Source organism: Cajanus cajan, chromosome 11, assembly GCF_000230855.2.
Source record: "Cajanus cajan strain Asha chromosome 11, NIPB_CcT2T_4, whole genome shotgun sequence".
NCBI lineage: Eukaryota > Viridiplantae > Streptophyta > Magnoliopsida > Fabales > Fabaceae > Cajanus > Cajanus cajan.
In genome coordinates, this window is record NC_138527.1 from 3,003,669 (window position 1) to 3,018,135 (window position 14,467).

At 33.2% G+C, this 14,467-nt stretch overlaps 1 protein-coding gene across 1 annotated transcript; it reads left to right on the plus strand.

Moving 5' to 3' along the window:
* Positions 1 to 2,628: 2,628 nt before the first annotated feature.
* On the plus strand, positions 2,629 to 11,725 carry LOC109816800 (Major facilitator superfamily protein). The gene is made up of 11 exons (XM_020381925.3): positions 2,629 to 3,099; positions 4,559 to 4,759; positions 6,358 to 6,457; positions 6,825 to 6,937; positions 8,115 to 8,208; positions 8,354 to 8,510; positions 8,807 to 8,953; positions 9,052 to 9,125; positions 9,884 to 9,972; positions 11,142 to 11,256; positions 11,351 to 11,725. The coding sequence occupies exons 1-11, from the start codon at positions 2,780 to 2,782 to the stop codon at positions 11,531 to 11,533; spliced, it is 1,593 nt and encodes a 530-aa protein (XP_020237514.1). The 5' UTR covers positions 2,629 to 2,779; the 3' UTR covers positions 11,534 to 11,725.
* The last annotated feature ends 2,742 nt before the right edge of the window (positions 11,726 to 14,467 follow it).

Below are 14,467 nucleotides of genomic sequence, written 5' to 3' on the forward strand. Positions count from 1 at the left end.
TTTATATGTAGACTTTGTCATCTAATCCTACTCATTCTCACATCTTCTCTCACACAAAATCCCCATCTATTCTTCTTCGATTTTTAGATTGATACGTGATGGATCGAAACAACAATTTAGATGATCCAAACATCAATTTAGATGATCTTTTGGATCAATTCATAGATGAGGAACTACACGACAACACCGACAAAGAATTGATCCAGTTGATGATACAAACCTATCAACAACAACTTTCCAACACCACAAGGTCAAACCAAACAAGGAGGGTAGTTCATCGAAATCGTGAGGGAGGTCATGAACAATTGTTCAATGACTATTTCTCTAAAAATCCAGTATACACAAAAACTCAGTTCCGAAGACGGTTTCGCATGCGACGACATGTGTTTCTCCGAGTTGTAGATGCCATAAGCAATCATGATGAGTACTTTCAAATGAGGCTCGATGCAACACGTAGAAGGGACCTATCACCGTTGCAAAAGTGCACAACTGCTCTTCGTATGCTGGCTTATGAGACACCTGCTGACTTTGCGGACGAATATATTAGAATTGGTGAAACCACTGTAGTGGAATGCTTACAAAGATTCGTGAAAGGAATTTGTGAAATATTTAGGGGTGAGTATCTGAGACGCCCTAATAACGAAGACATTTAACGACTACTACGGATGGGAGAGGCACGTGGGTTTCCTGGAATGTTAGGTTCAATTAACTGTATGCATTGGGAATGGAAGAATTGTCCAGTTGCGTGGAAAGGTCAATTTTGTCGAGGTGATCATGCCAACCCAACAATCATTCTTGAAGCTGTTGCATCACAAGACTTGTGGATTTGGCATGCATTTTTTGGATCTGCAGGTTCGAATAATGATATTATTGTGTTAAATGCATCTAATGTATTTAACGAAGTTCTTTTAGGAACCGCTCCGACAGTGCAATACACCGTGAATAAAACCCAATATAATATGGGTTACTATTTAGTAGATGGCATATATCCAGACTTTGCTACATTTGTCAAGACCATCTTCATGCCACAGGGATAAAAAATGAAATTATTTGCCCAACAACAAGAATCAACAAGAAAGGATGTAGAACGTGCATTTGGAGTGCTTCAATCTCGATTCGCAATCATACAAGGTCCGAAACATTTTTGAGATGCCGCAATAATGAAAAATATAATTTATGCATGTATTATATTGCATAACATGATTGTCGAGGACGAGCGAGACACCTATCAAAATTATATTGATTATGATGGTGTAGATGATGACATGTCAAGATCTGAAATATCTATAGGTGCTCATCCCAATTTTAGAACAACATACCTTCAAAGGAGAGCAGACGTTCATGACAAACGAATACACTGCCAACTTCAAGCAGATCTTATTGAACATATTTGGGAACGTTTCCGAAATAATAATGATGAAAATTAATTTCGTATAATGTTTATGTATTTACTATTACTTTATTTTATTTTTAATATCTACTTATTGTGTATTTTTTCTCATAATTTATTTTCTTTTATTGTAGTGCAATTGTTCTTTTTAATAAAAATTTTAATTTGGTTCATAAATGATTTGAAAAAAAATTCTAAAAGTTGAATTTCTTAAAATTTCTTACCATTTGAGTAAATTTCTATTTGAGTTGCTTAATGCTGACATAACACACTAGGGACCACTTTTTTCATTTTCTAATGCATGAAGCAACTCAAATGAGTTGCTTCCATTAAAGATGTCCTAAAGTGAGGAGAAAAGTAACTATTGTTGTAATCAAGCGTAACAAAACTCCGTATGGTACTCTTTATTTATTTATTTATTTTATTATTATTATTTTTTAATTTTGTAATGGGGAATTTTAAATTAAGACAAGGCTCAACCTATGTATGATTAGAATATAACTAACTTTTTGAGGAATTTTAATAGGATTTGGGATCATCTATTTCACTAGTCAAGTTTGCATGAAATAATATAAACTATAAGAGAAGTTAAATTTGATATAAGTTCTAAAGGGTAAGAATAAATGCATTTAAGCAGATGTGCCATTTTTAAGTAGAATTCAGTATCATACTCTAATCCAATGTAAAATAAATTAAAATATAAGAAAATGCATTAACCTGTTAATAAAATTAAAATAGGAGGTTGTGTCTCGTACACATGGTGGACAACTAATTTCGAAGTGTATTACAATATCATCAAAAATATACGTGCAAGTGAGCATCTAGATTTTAATTATTTTTTAAAAAAAAATACGATTCTCTGAATTTAATATTATGAAAATGTTTTTTCATTTATGAAATATATTGTTGATGAAAAATTTCACTACATGAAATGTTGAAATAAAACTCCAATAGCGCGACTTAAGGGGTGTGTTGGTAGGGGTTTTATTAAATTTAAGAATACATTCTTACTAATCTAACTTCATTTCTTAATCAAGTACTTTTGTAACAAAAATCATGAAAATACTTTTACGTATTATTTTGACACCAATAAAGTATTTGTATTAAAATTTTGTCATGGGAGAATTGCGAATCCAAAATTCCTTTATTTTTTTTCCTTCTACTTTCATGTTTCTTGTTACAAAAAATATTTTATATATAGCGCACATATTAGAATGTTAACTCGGATGTAGTAAGAGTCGTATTCTAAACAGCAAAAGATTCAATATTTTTTTTTGTGAAAGTGAAAGATTCTATCAGTGACCTTCACATTATCCAATATCCATCTAGATGAAGGAATACAACGATATTTGTTGTTTTCCATTTTATTATTATTTGGAGTTTTGAAGGATGAATTCCTTAAATTTAGTACCAACATTGATCGTCTCTCCTCATTCGGACCCTAATCCCAAACTCGTTTCCTTCTTCAAAGACAAGCCTTACACTCTGATATGCTCTTCTCGCCACCTTTCGAATAAGCTCAGAGTTTCAGCCCTCAAAAGGGACCCTCCCGAGTCACAACAACAGACTCGTAGCGTTGCAGATGACGAAGGAACTGAGAAACTCTCACTGCCTCAAAACGCTGCAAATTCTGATTCCGGATGGTTGCCTGCTTTTCCCCACGTTCTTGTTGCTTCAATGTCCAATTTTATATTTGGGTATCACATTGGGTCAGTTTCTCTTTCTTTCTTTCTTCTGTTTCTTTTTTCGTTGAAAGAAATGTTAGGAAAGTAATTAGATATTGGATCATGTGTTTCATGTATTTATTTCGTTAAAGAAAAAATCAGCTTAATCTGATCAGTTCTCAGTCATTTTTAGTACAGACCACTGGTACGAGCTAATCCTGTTCCAGCATGTAGGAATTAGTAGTTTGTCAAAGAGCATGTTTGGATACAAAACGAAAAATACTCTTTATTATGGGTAGTAGAGAATCTCTCTAAATCGCATTTAACTTATATTCAAACATACTCTAAGTGCATGATTGAGATTGATTTTAGAGAAATTATTGCTTGCTTTTTAACACCACTACCATGGAGTTGATAAAAAAAAGAAACAGCAACACACTCTCTCATGATCTTAATTATTTTTGGAATTTATAAAAAATTACAAAATTTTGTGGGGCTCATTTCTTATTTAATGAGCCTTACTCATGGATTTATAATTTTTAATAACTTTTAACTATGAATGTGTTAGAAGGAATATGGTACAAAGTGTGTTGTTAGGTGTACTAAGAAAGAGAAATACAGTTAGTTGAATCAGATGTGCACGTACACTTTTTATTTTATTTTTTATATATATTATTGTTTGATCGTTAATTATCACATTGCTAAAAGAGATTGCTGGTGATGAATCATTTATGGTATATGTGGATCGAAGGAAAGAAAATAGAGAGGATAAAACATGTATAACCATGTACTTTCTTTCATTTGGTTGAGGAAAAAGTGGAAATAAAAGATAGAATATTTGACTTTTAGAAATAAAAATTCAAAATTTTCTTTCCATTCACTTTCCTTTCTATTCAAATTTAAAATTTTTCTCTTCTTTCTCACTTTCCATCATTGTTCCAAAGATAATATTAAAGAGTTTAACAGATGAACAGAGTTTAAAATTATAGTGACTATTGTGGCGACCTACTGCGGCCTGTGTTGTACGCAACCATGATTAGATTTGGTTGTGAGTCTTGTGACAGCCACTGCAACTGAGATGTTGCATACGCATCATGTCATGCGGCTTGCAATTTTTAGCCATGGTGATGAGTGATCAAACTCTTTTTTGTGATGTGGCAAGACATTATTTGATGATGCAAATTTTAGTTTGACAGTGGATTAAAATTAAATAGTTCAATGGATATAGTTGAAATTCAATAAAGGCGGTCAAGTCAAGTGTGTTTCATTGAGCTTGTGAAAGTAAAAGCCAGGATGGTATTCCATCAGTTAAAGCAAGAATACGTGATTAATGTTGACAGATTATGCTTCAGCCACGTAGCTGATTTTTTAATGTGATAAGCCGAGGACAGCATGATGAAAATATAAAACTATGTGGTGACTGGAATTTTTTTTTTTTTTTTTTTTGATTTTTGATTCACTTGTGAAGTGTGAATTATTTGAAACTGGTTTACATATTTTGCAGAGTCATGAATGGCCCTATTGTTTCCATCGCTCGGGAGCTTGGTTTTGAGGGAAACTCCTTCATTGAGGGACTCGTGGTTAGTATATTTATTGCTGGTGCATTTATTGGGAGCATAAGCTCTGGTTCATTGGTAGATAGATTTGGTTGCCGGCTCACATTTCAGATTGACAGCATACCCTTAATCCTTGGGGCAATAATAAGGTAGTGTATATGGGTGATGAAATTTATCAATAGCATAATTTTTTCTTGTGGATCTTGTGATTGTCTTGCTTTCATGTGAATATTTTGAAAATGAATCCTCTTAACCAGCTAACTCAAGCTAGAGTCAAGTTTGTAAACAGAAAAAGCTTCTTAATTCTTGTAAGATGATTTGCAAAACCAATTAATTCATTTGCATTCTGTTAGGACTATAGGGAAGGGCAAGGTAGTTAGGATAGTTAGAATATTGATGAATTAGTTAGTTAATTAGAGGGCTTAATTAGATATAAACAGGGGAAGAAGGATAGAAGGGTGGATTGATATCTGATCAACTGTAAGTTGAGCATTAGCTCTTTGTGAAAGAAGAAATCCTATGTGAAGGGGAAACACTTGGATTTGTTCCTTTGCAATCAAGAAATAAATATTTCTTTTCTTTCTCATTTAATTTCTTGGTTCCTAACACATTCTTTTAAGATCCTTAGTTTTTTTTTTTTTTTTTTTTCCCATGAAGTGTCCTATGTGTTCTTCTTTCTGAAAGTGGAGAACTTTAATTGTTTGACAGCCATTTTATTTATAGTTGGCCTTAATCCTTATGCATATCTAAAGTCTCTCAATAGGTTCATATGATACGTGGGGAAGGGTTGGAATTTGCTACATGTGACATGCAAACTTCTAGTCCAAAGTGTTCATTGGTATAAATTATTAGTACACTGCTTCTTTCTATCTTTCTATTTTTGCTTTCTCATATTGTCTTCCATCTGATTTTGAATTTTTTTATTTTATTTTTTATTTTTATTTCACCTGCCTTTATACCTTGGATTCTAGAGAAACACACTAACAAAAAGCTTGTATTTAAGCAAAGGTTGTGACTATTATGCGTTGGCTTCTGTGGTCAATGATTTTTAGTAATTAAATGTGTTTCTTATATTTTTGTGAGGTAACTTAAATGTCTGAACATATTTCCTTTGTATTGAAAAACATTTAGGAGACATTTGTTTCATGTTATGATATTGGATTTCTAGGAATCACATTCCCGGTAATATTATAATTAGAAATGTTAATCCTGTGAACGTTTAAAAATATGGTTGGCTTGCATTTAACATTCCCATGAGTATTTTTCAAATTTTGAAATAATTAAAATAAAAATAAGAGTTGAAATGAAAGTTATAACGGTTAAAAAATAACTTTCTACATTCCAATGGAAATGAAACTTTACCACCGTTCTATTGGAATAGAAATGAAACAAATCATGATGTAACTACTTTTCTGGGAATGATCAATAGCCTGTAATACATTTTAAAAACTTATGACAAACATGGGAATACTACATTCCCAAGTTCACATTCTGAGTATGTTTTAAATCCATGAAACAAACATACTCCTAGTGTATAAAGTTTGTCTACCATGTCATTATTATCTGATATTTTTAATCCATTGTTCTAAAATGTGATTTTATTATGTATAAATGATTTATGATAACATGATTGGCTTTTCCAAGTTCTAGATCATCAATACATATTGCCCACAGATTGCAAGCAATTTGATTTGAGATTATAGTTATGAAGTCATTTTGTTAACATACCTGTTCTAATTTGTGACAGTGCACAAGCCCACACCTTGAATGAGGTAATTGGGGGAAGGTTTCTTGTTGGTCTTGGTATAGGTGTGAATACCGTTCTTGTTCCAATATATATATCTGAGGTACATGTTGACATCAACTTTAGCTCTGTTCATAATAATTTTCTCATTCTCCAACTGTACTAGGTTGATGTATTTGATCTCTACAATTTACAGTCTACACCATATGCCAAATCCATGTAATATTTTCCATAAATGATGTTTATTTCTTAGTTATAATGAAAATAAAACAGTCCAATTTCTAATTGTTATAGCAAATCCCGGTTCCATGTAGAAAGAATATTCATATTTCAATCAAAATGGGTTGTATTGTACTCACTAATTTTATCTTCTGGTTTATTTTATTTTATTTTTGATATGTGGAGGGAAGACAATTTAAAACAGCAATAGCAAGTCCTCACTCGTGTCTCTTTGCTAACATGTGGTGTAGGTAGCCCCAACAAAATATAGGGGTGCCCTAGGGTCTTTATGTCAAATTGGCACTTGTCTTGGCATTATTACTTCACTATTTCTTGGAATACCTTCTGAGACTGATCCACATTGGTGAGTTCCTTATTTTGTTTCCTTGTAGATTCATAGATTTGATATTTAAATCACAAATTTTCTCTTGGGTTTGTATGTTAGTTTTAAGTATATGCTTTTATTACTTGTAATGTAAATATGAAAACATGTAACACATCCATTGCTAGAAATTAGGGATTGATTTATTCTTTGTATCCATAACTATTTCCTATCTGGATTCTTGATTATAAATAAGACCCGGTGTGTGGGTATTGGACACATTCAAACAAGCACTTTCTATATGGTATCTGTTAGGATTTTAATTGCAGTTTTCCTAACAAGGTCTTGCTTCGAGATAGACCAAATCTCCCAACACTACAGCTACCAAAAGAAAGGGAATAATCTCTTCTGCCATTTCATTTCATCATGTTAGAATAAATACAACTTGAAAATTAGGGTAACAAGCACCCTCCAGCCAAGGCCCAATAGTTGATAAAACTATTCTAACTTTTTTTGAAAGAAAAACTAAACTATGCTGAAACATAATTGGGCTTATAAGATAGAAATTGGGTCAACTATTTTAATTAAAAACATAATCTTTATGCCAACTGGGCTTCTGAGTGCTTCTTTTAGCCCGTTTTTTCTCCACTTCCTTTAGTTGCACTTAGGCTGCTATCAGTATCAATAGTCTTGGATTTTTTTCCCATTCTGTTTATGCAACAGAGGTCATGAGGTGAATAGTAATCAAGACTGCAGCACATCTGTTTGCCGCTGCTGCAAGGGGACCTATATTCTGTTAATTTTTGTATTGCATCACATGTGTGTCTAAATGTCTTTTCTCCTCTGTTAATTTTTCATGGATTAATGTAAATGTGAAAAGGCCAAGAATTTGGCTTTATCCCTATATTCTGTTATTTCAAACTGGACTTAAGGATGTAGAGCCAGAGCCACCTGGCTCACGGCCTTGTTTTGCAACATTGTCAAAAGATGTAGTGAAAATATTTGAAAACAATGGCCTTTAGACTCATCTTGTTTTCATTTTTCAATACTGTATTTTGGACTTCATGTGACAGGAACTTACATTTTTAAGGTTCACTGAATTCAAGCCTGCACTTAAAGTTTACATTGATTTTTCCATCAATTATAGGTTTATAGTCTTTTAAAAACAGAATTGTTTTCCAAATAATTCCTATTTGGCACCAACAGAAACATATTTCAGGTGGAGGACAATGCTGTATATTGCTAGTATCCCGGGTATTCTTGTTGCACTTGGTATACAGTTTGCTGTTGATAGTCCACGCTGGCTTTGCAAGGTTGGAGCTTGTTATTTACTTAACTGATACTTATGAGCTTTTCCACTGTTTATAATTGATGGCTTTGCAAGGGAAGCTTGTTATTTACTTAATTGATAGTTATAAGCTTTTACACTGTTTATAAAGCTTTAATATCTCTGCTCAGGCTGGGAGAATAAATGATGCTAAATCAGTAGTACGCGAGCTTTGGGGAGCATCTGAAGTTGATACTGCAATTGAGGAATTTCAGTCCGTCACCAAGAATGATGGTAGTGATTTGGACAGCCGATGGTCAGACATCTTGGAGGAGCCACATTCTAGAGGTTGTGTCAAGGTGGTTTTGGCTGTTAGTATTAGACAATAGGCAGCATTCTGTGCTTGGAAAATTATTTGTTTCCCTATCCTAGTAGCCTAATGGATTGATTACCACGTCTGGAGAATTATAAGCAGTTAAGCACGTTAAATTAATAGTTTCAGTTGGAGAAGGGAATGAATTTAGCTCCATAGAGCAGAACACTCTTCTTGTATAAGCAAAGACATATTTTATAATCATTACTTGCACATGACACTTTAAACTCAAAGTATAAAATTTGCCGTCGGTTTTCTTGTATGATTGCAGTTACCTTTATTGGAGGTACTCTTTTTGTACTTCAGCAATTTGCAGGCATAAATGGAGTTCTTTATTTTTCATCATTGACCTTTCAAGAAGTTGGAGTTGAAAGCAGTGCTTTAGCAAGCTTGTTTGTTGGGCTTACTAACTTCGCAGGTTTGGAATCTGCACTACTTTTCATTTTTATAATTTATCTCTCTGAATTTCTTGTAGGAATCTGATTCTGATTGTTCTGATCTGTTGTTTTTCTTCAGGTGCACTTTGTGCTTTATACCTGATTGATAGGGAAGGGAGACAGAAACTTCTAATAGGAAGCTATGTAGGAATGGTGAGTGTGAACAGAATATTCATAACTTCATGCTAGGCAATTAAGTAAACAGAAGATATCTGTCATCCACATGCAAGGATACATAGATACAGGCATATGTGCACTGATAGACCCCTATCACTAATGTATTTGTAGGAAGGGGATAGTAAATAAAGGGTCAACACTTGACAGTAATTTGGACAGATGTAGGTCCATTTCCAATGTATAGGAGAAGGCTCTGTAGGTCCAATGATAATGATAAAGTTCTAACACTGTATGAGAGAAATAAGAGACGAGTCTACCTGGAGGGGAATTATTCAGTTGAGGCAAGAGAGATATTACGGAATGGAGACAGGTGCTATTGAGGGATTGGGGGATGATAATAGAGGACTACTAGAAGAGGAGATCAAGGAAAAGGAAGAGGACTCCCAAGAACTTAGATGGAGGGACCTACGACAAGAGCAAAATAGGAAAGGGTAGGGGATGATCTCAGTAGTGAGGCAGATAAAATGTGATGGGGATAGGAGGCTGCTGTTTCTTTTTCTTTTTCTGTTATTTCACATTTATTTAGTGTATCTTCCCCTTCTTTCTGTACTGTTTTGTCCTCCTCATCAGTAACAGAAGAAAAGATTGATTATTATAAATGAAACAGAGCTATACTTACAAGTTCCTATAATGTGCACGCAGTACACACTGAATTCATTTAGATCTTGCTCCTAGTAGTCTATCCTTTTCTCACGAGATTATTACCGATGACTTTCACTTCTGTATCTATGTAGGCAATTTCAATGTTTCTCGTGGCCTCTGCTGTCATCTTACCATTGGACGAGCAATTCAGCAACAACTTATCAATACTAGGAACTATCATGTAAGCATTTACTTGCCGCTGCTAAGAATCTATTGCAATATATCTCTTGCGACATCCACCTAGCATTTTCATCCCCAATTAAAACATAGGTGACAATCACTTGAAGCTTGTTCAGATTAATATGCTTCTCTCTCTATTTTTCTCTTTTCAAATACTTATTTTTCTTATTCATTGACAGAATTGGTTAGAGAGATTCTCAGGCCAATCAGATTACAAAATAATTTAAATTAAAGATAGGAGAAAAGAAGGATCAGAATCATATATGATTTTATTCTTTTCAAACTTTTACAAAACTACTCAAAGTTTAAAGAAAAAAAGTTAAACATTATATTATACATTTAAATGCTCAAGATAGAAAAAAAAAAACCCAAAATTCAATTCATGTTTTCAATTAATAAGAAAAGAGAAGTCAGTACAATGAGAAGATGAATGATGACCAGATCACCAAAAATTAAATTGAACAGTGACTGGTGTGAAGTGCATGAATCAGAAGTCAAAACAGAGCAAATCAGCAGACCAGCGTAAATGGAGACCAGGAGAGCATGGGCAAGATCAGTAGAGGAAGCCGGCAAGTTGTGCGTGTGCCGGAATATGCTGGGCTTGGCTGTACACAATGCCTGGGAGCTATTCTGGGGTTGTTTCAGTGCTTGCATCGCCCATCACGGGGAGAGGCGATCCAAAGCCACTAGGAATTTGTAATGAAAAAGGGAAAAAGAAGTCACAAAAGTGCCAAAATAAAATGGTTTGGAAACTCAGAAAAAGGGGCCAAGTTGGGTTTATGTCACTATACATCATTGTGGCTGTGACTGTGATTGTATGTACCTGATATTGTCCATATGATTGCTAACACAACATACAAACGCAATGCAATTGACTTCCCATAGCAGCCACCTGCCACAAAACAACACTGCTATAGCAACGCAATGACATTAACACTGTTTGGTAGTGGATTCGTGGCATACCCTAATGTTTTTCCTAATTTAATAATAATGTGCCATAAAATTTTATCAATATATTTTACTTTAGAGATGTAAGCATATTTCGTTTATTATTTATTAACATGAACATAGATGATAATTTGAAGATGTTCCGAGGCAGTTTCCAGTATTTTATATTTTCTGGAAGATTGGCACAAGGATGATGCGTTTTCCCTTTATACAATTTCACAGGTATATATTCTGTTTTGCAATTGGAGCTGGCCCTGTGACTGGTATCATTATACCAGAGCTTAGCAGCAGCAGGACACGAGGGAAGATCATGGGGTTCAGTTTTTCTACCCATTGGGTGGGTTTTGAAACCTCTCATGTGCTCTTTTTAGTTGGTACTCGTGATTTAATTTTTCAGGCTACTAATTTTAAATTTTGTCCCCGGTATCCAGGTCTGCAATTTTGTGGTGGGATTATTCTTCCTTGAGTTGGTGGAGAAATTTGGTGTTGCACCTGTGTATGCTAGCTTTGGAGCAGTTTCCCTGTTAGCCGCAGCATTTGCCTATTACTTCATAGTAGAAACCAAGGGTCGCTCTCTGGAAGAAATTGAACGATCCTTGAACCTGAAAGCTTGAACCAATGATGAATCTTATTTTGGGGTTAAGCATCAACATGAGCTTAACTGATAAGAAAAACAGGATGTCCGGAGACTGTTTTCATAATGTAAGATGGCTCTAAACAGCATGAATTTGCGTCTCAGCAACCTTGGTTGCTTCTACTTCTAATCAATGTATAATTAAATTTTAATATTTATTCCGATTCTCTTCGATCGTTTTGCCTGATGCATCTAATTGTGCCGAAACCATGTAAATAGTGTTAAGGTTTACTCTAGGTTTAGAAAAGTTTTTTTTTTGATAAAGATTAAATGTATTTTTGGTATTTCAAGTATCATAATTTAGCAATTTTGATCTTTTAAGTATCACTATAATTTTGGTTTTTCAAGTCTCAATTGAATGAATTAGATCTTTCAGACTATTGTAATTGTATAATTTTGATTCTTTGATCAATCTTTCATTAAGAATTTAGTAGTTTTTGTTGATATAATGTTTTAAAATAAGATTAAAAAATTGTCAAAAAGTAACATAAGAATTGAACTCGCCTCCTTACTTCCAACAAAAAAATTAATTTCTAAATCAAAGAATTTCTTTAATATTATAAAAAATGAGACATGTAATAGTTACTATATCATAGTACATTTACAGCTTAATTGTTGGCATTCTGGATGTCACTCATATCCGGATCTTTCTCATTTAAAATAATCATAAATTGTAAGGTGAGAAAAGAAAACATCTAAATGTAAAATACATATTGACACGCCATAATATAATCTCATCATAACTCATTATATAATGGAATATTTATAACTATTTTTACATATCATAATTCTATTAATTATGCATCATCTTTACATCACAATTCTCAATCACACCAATCCATCACATTATATAATTTGTACTATGTTAAACTCACGACACCCTGTAGCTTCTCGTGCCCAAGGTCGTGCCACGCCAACATAAGTACTAATTGTCACACACAAATCTTGCAATTAACACTATGTCATGCTCACGCTACCCTTATAGCATCTCTTGGCCAAGGTCGTGCCACGCCGACATACGTGTTAATTGTCTCACACGTCCCATACTATGTCATGTTCATGCCACCCCTATAACTTCTCATGCCCAAGGTCGTGCCACGCCGACATAAGTGTGAGGATATCCACAATCACATCACATTCAATTCATACCAACATACTAGCATCATAATTTAATCATTAATTAAACCATAATACCTTAGAATATCAAAACAACATACGTCTCCCTTTGACAATTGTCAAAGAAAATAACATACAGAGAGTTATGTTCATCCAAATAAGCTAAAACCTATCTCAAAAGAAATATAAGAGGATCATATACAACTCTTATGAAGACATGAAATTCTAAAAAATCATCTACTTAGCCAAAAATGTCAAAAATCGCAACATATATAATCAATGTTGATAACTTGACCTCTGTTCACTAAAACAACCATAACTGGAGCTTTAGACATCCTTTTGGAGTGATTCTAAAGTCATTAGAAATATAACACCCAAAGCTACAACTTTTGTGAAGAAAATGAAGCCTAAAAATGTCGTTAATGTCACCTCGTATAACTGACAACATAAAACAATATTTCGCGCACTAGAATGAAGACTGAACTTATAACTCGCATAACTCAACCAATTCTTAACATTTTTACACGATTCTAGAGTTTAAATTATAGCCCCCAGTGTCTAATTTCTAAGCCAACAAACTAAAATTGATTTGGTTAATCACACAGAAAGATACTACAAAAAATACTAAGGTACATCCACAAGTAAAATCTCTCAATTACTCATCAATTCATATAATTAAGGGTGTTCATCAATTTACAAAAACCCTAACTTATAGAGCACATCCCAATAAATTCAATCATCATCTAAATCATCAATTTTACCAAATAATATCACAACCAAATTTATAAATCAATATGAAACTCGATTGAATAATCAATTTCACAAAATAACTTACCAATTATCAAAACTCCAATTCCTCATGAACCCTAACTTACAAGCACATTTCAAACAACTCAATCTCTCTCTCAGAACATCAATTTTAACAATTCATCACATATTCATAATAAACACATACAGAATCTCATAATACCAACAATTCTTCAGACAGAAATAATTATAAAATTATTAAAAATTCTAAGGGAACTCTTCTCCACCCATTCTGTCATGTGACTCTACACATAAATCTCCCCTTTTCCCCGTACCTGATAAAGTGAATATGATAGTCTTGGTGAAATCCGAGGTTGTTCCTGAGTTTTCCTCCTCAAAGCTTCTTTATATTCTCTCTTCTCCTCTTACTCCTTCAAAATGTCAAAAATGAGAACTGATGGGATTAGTCTGCTAACCCTTCCTTTTCATTCCCTCGGGCTGGGTCAACCCAACTCAACTCAATTTCAACCCATTTCTCATTCATTTCCAAAATAATTATTAAATAAATAATAATAATATAAAATATATTTCTCTTCAATAAAAATAATAATAATTATATCTCTATATCCCAAAAAATATAATAAAAATATAATTTTATAAATAATATTATTTTCTAAAAAAAAGGGTGTTACACATGAATCCATATGAATTAATTGTAAAGGCCTTGAAGTTGAAACTCTATGTTTACTTTTAAAACTAAACTTTAATTGTTTTCTTTTTTGGAAAATATCACATAGTTTGTCCTTATAAAATTTGAATTTAGGAAGTCCTATTACTAATTATTTTCTTATAAGTTTGTTTAAGTGATCCATTTGTATGTGTACAACCTTCCTACACCATAACCATGTATTATCTTCCTTAGACAACAAACATTTAGTGTGTGTGTAGACACAAATTCCAAATCAAACATATAAATATTTTTTATTCTTTTACCTATGAATTTTATTTCATTTGTAGAGCTATCACTAATCAAACAATAATCATTGTCAAA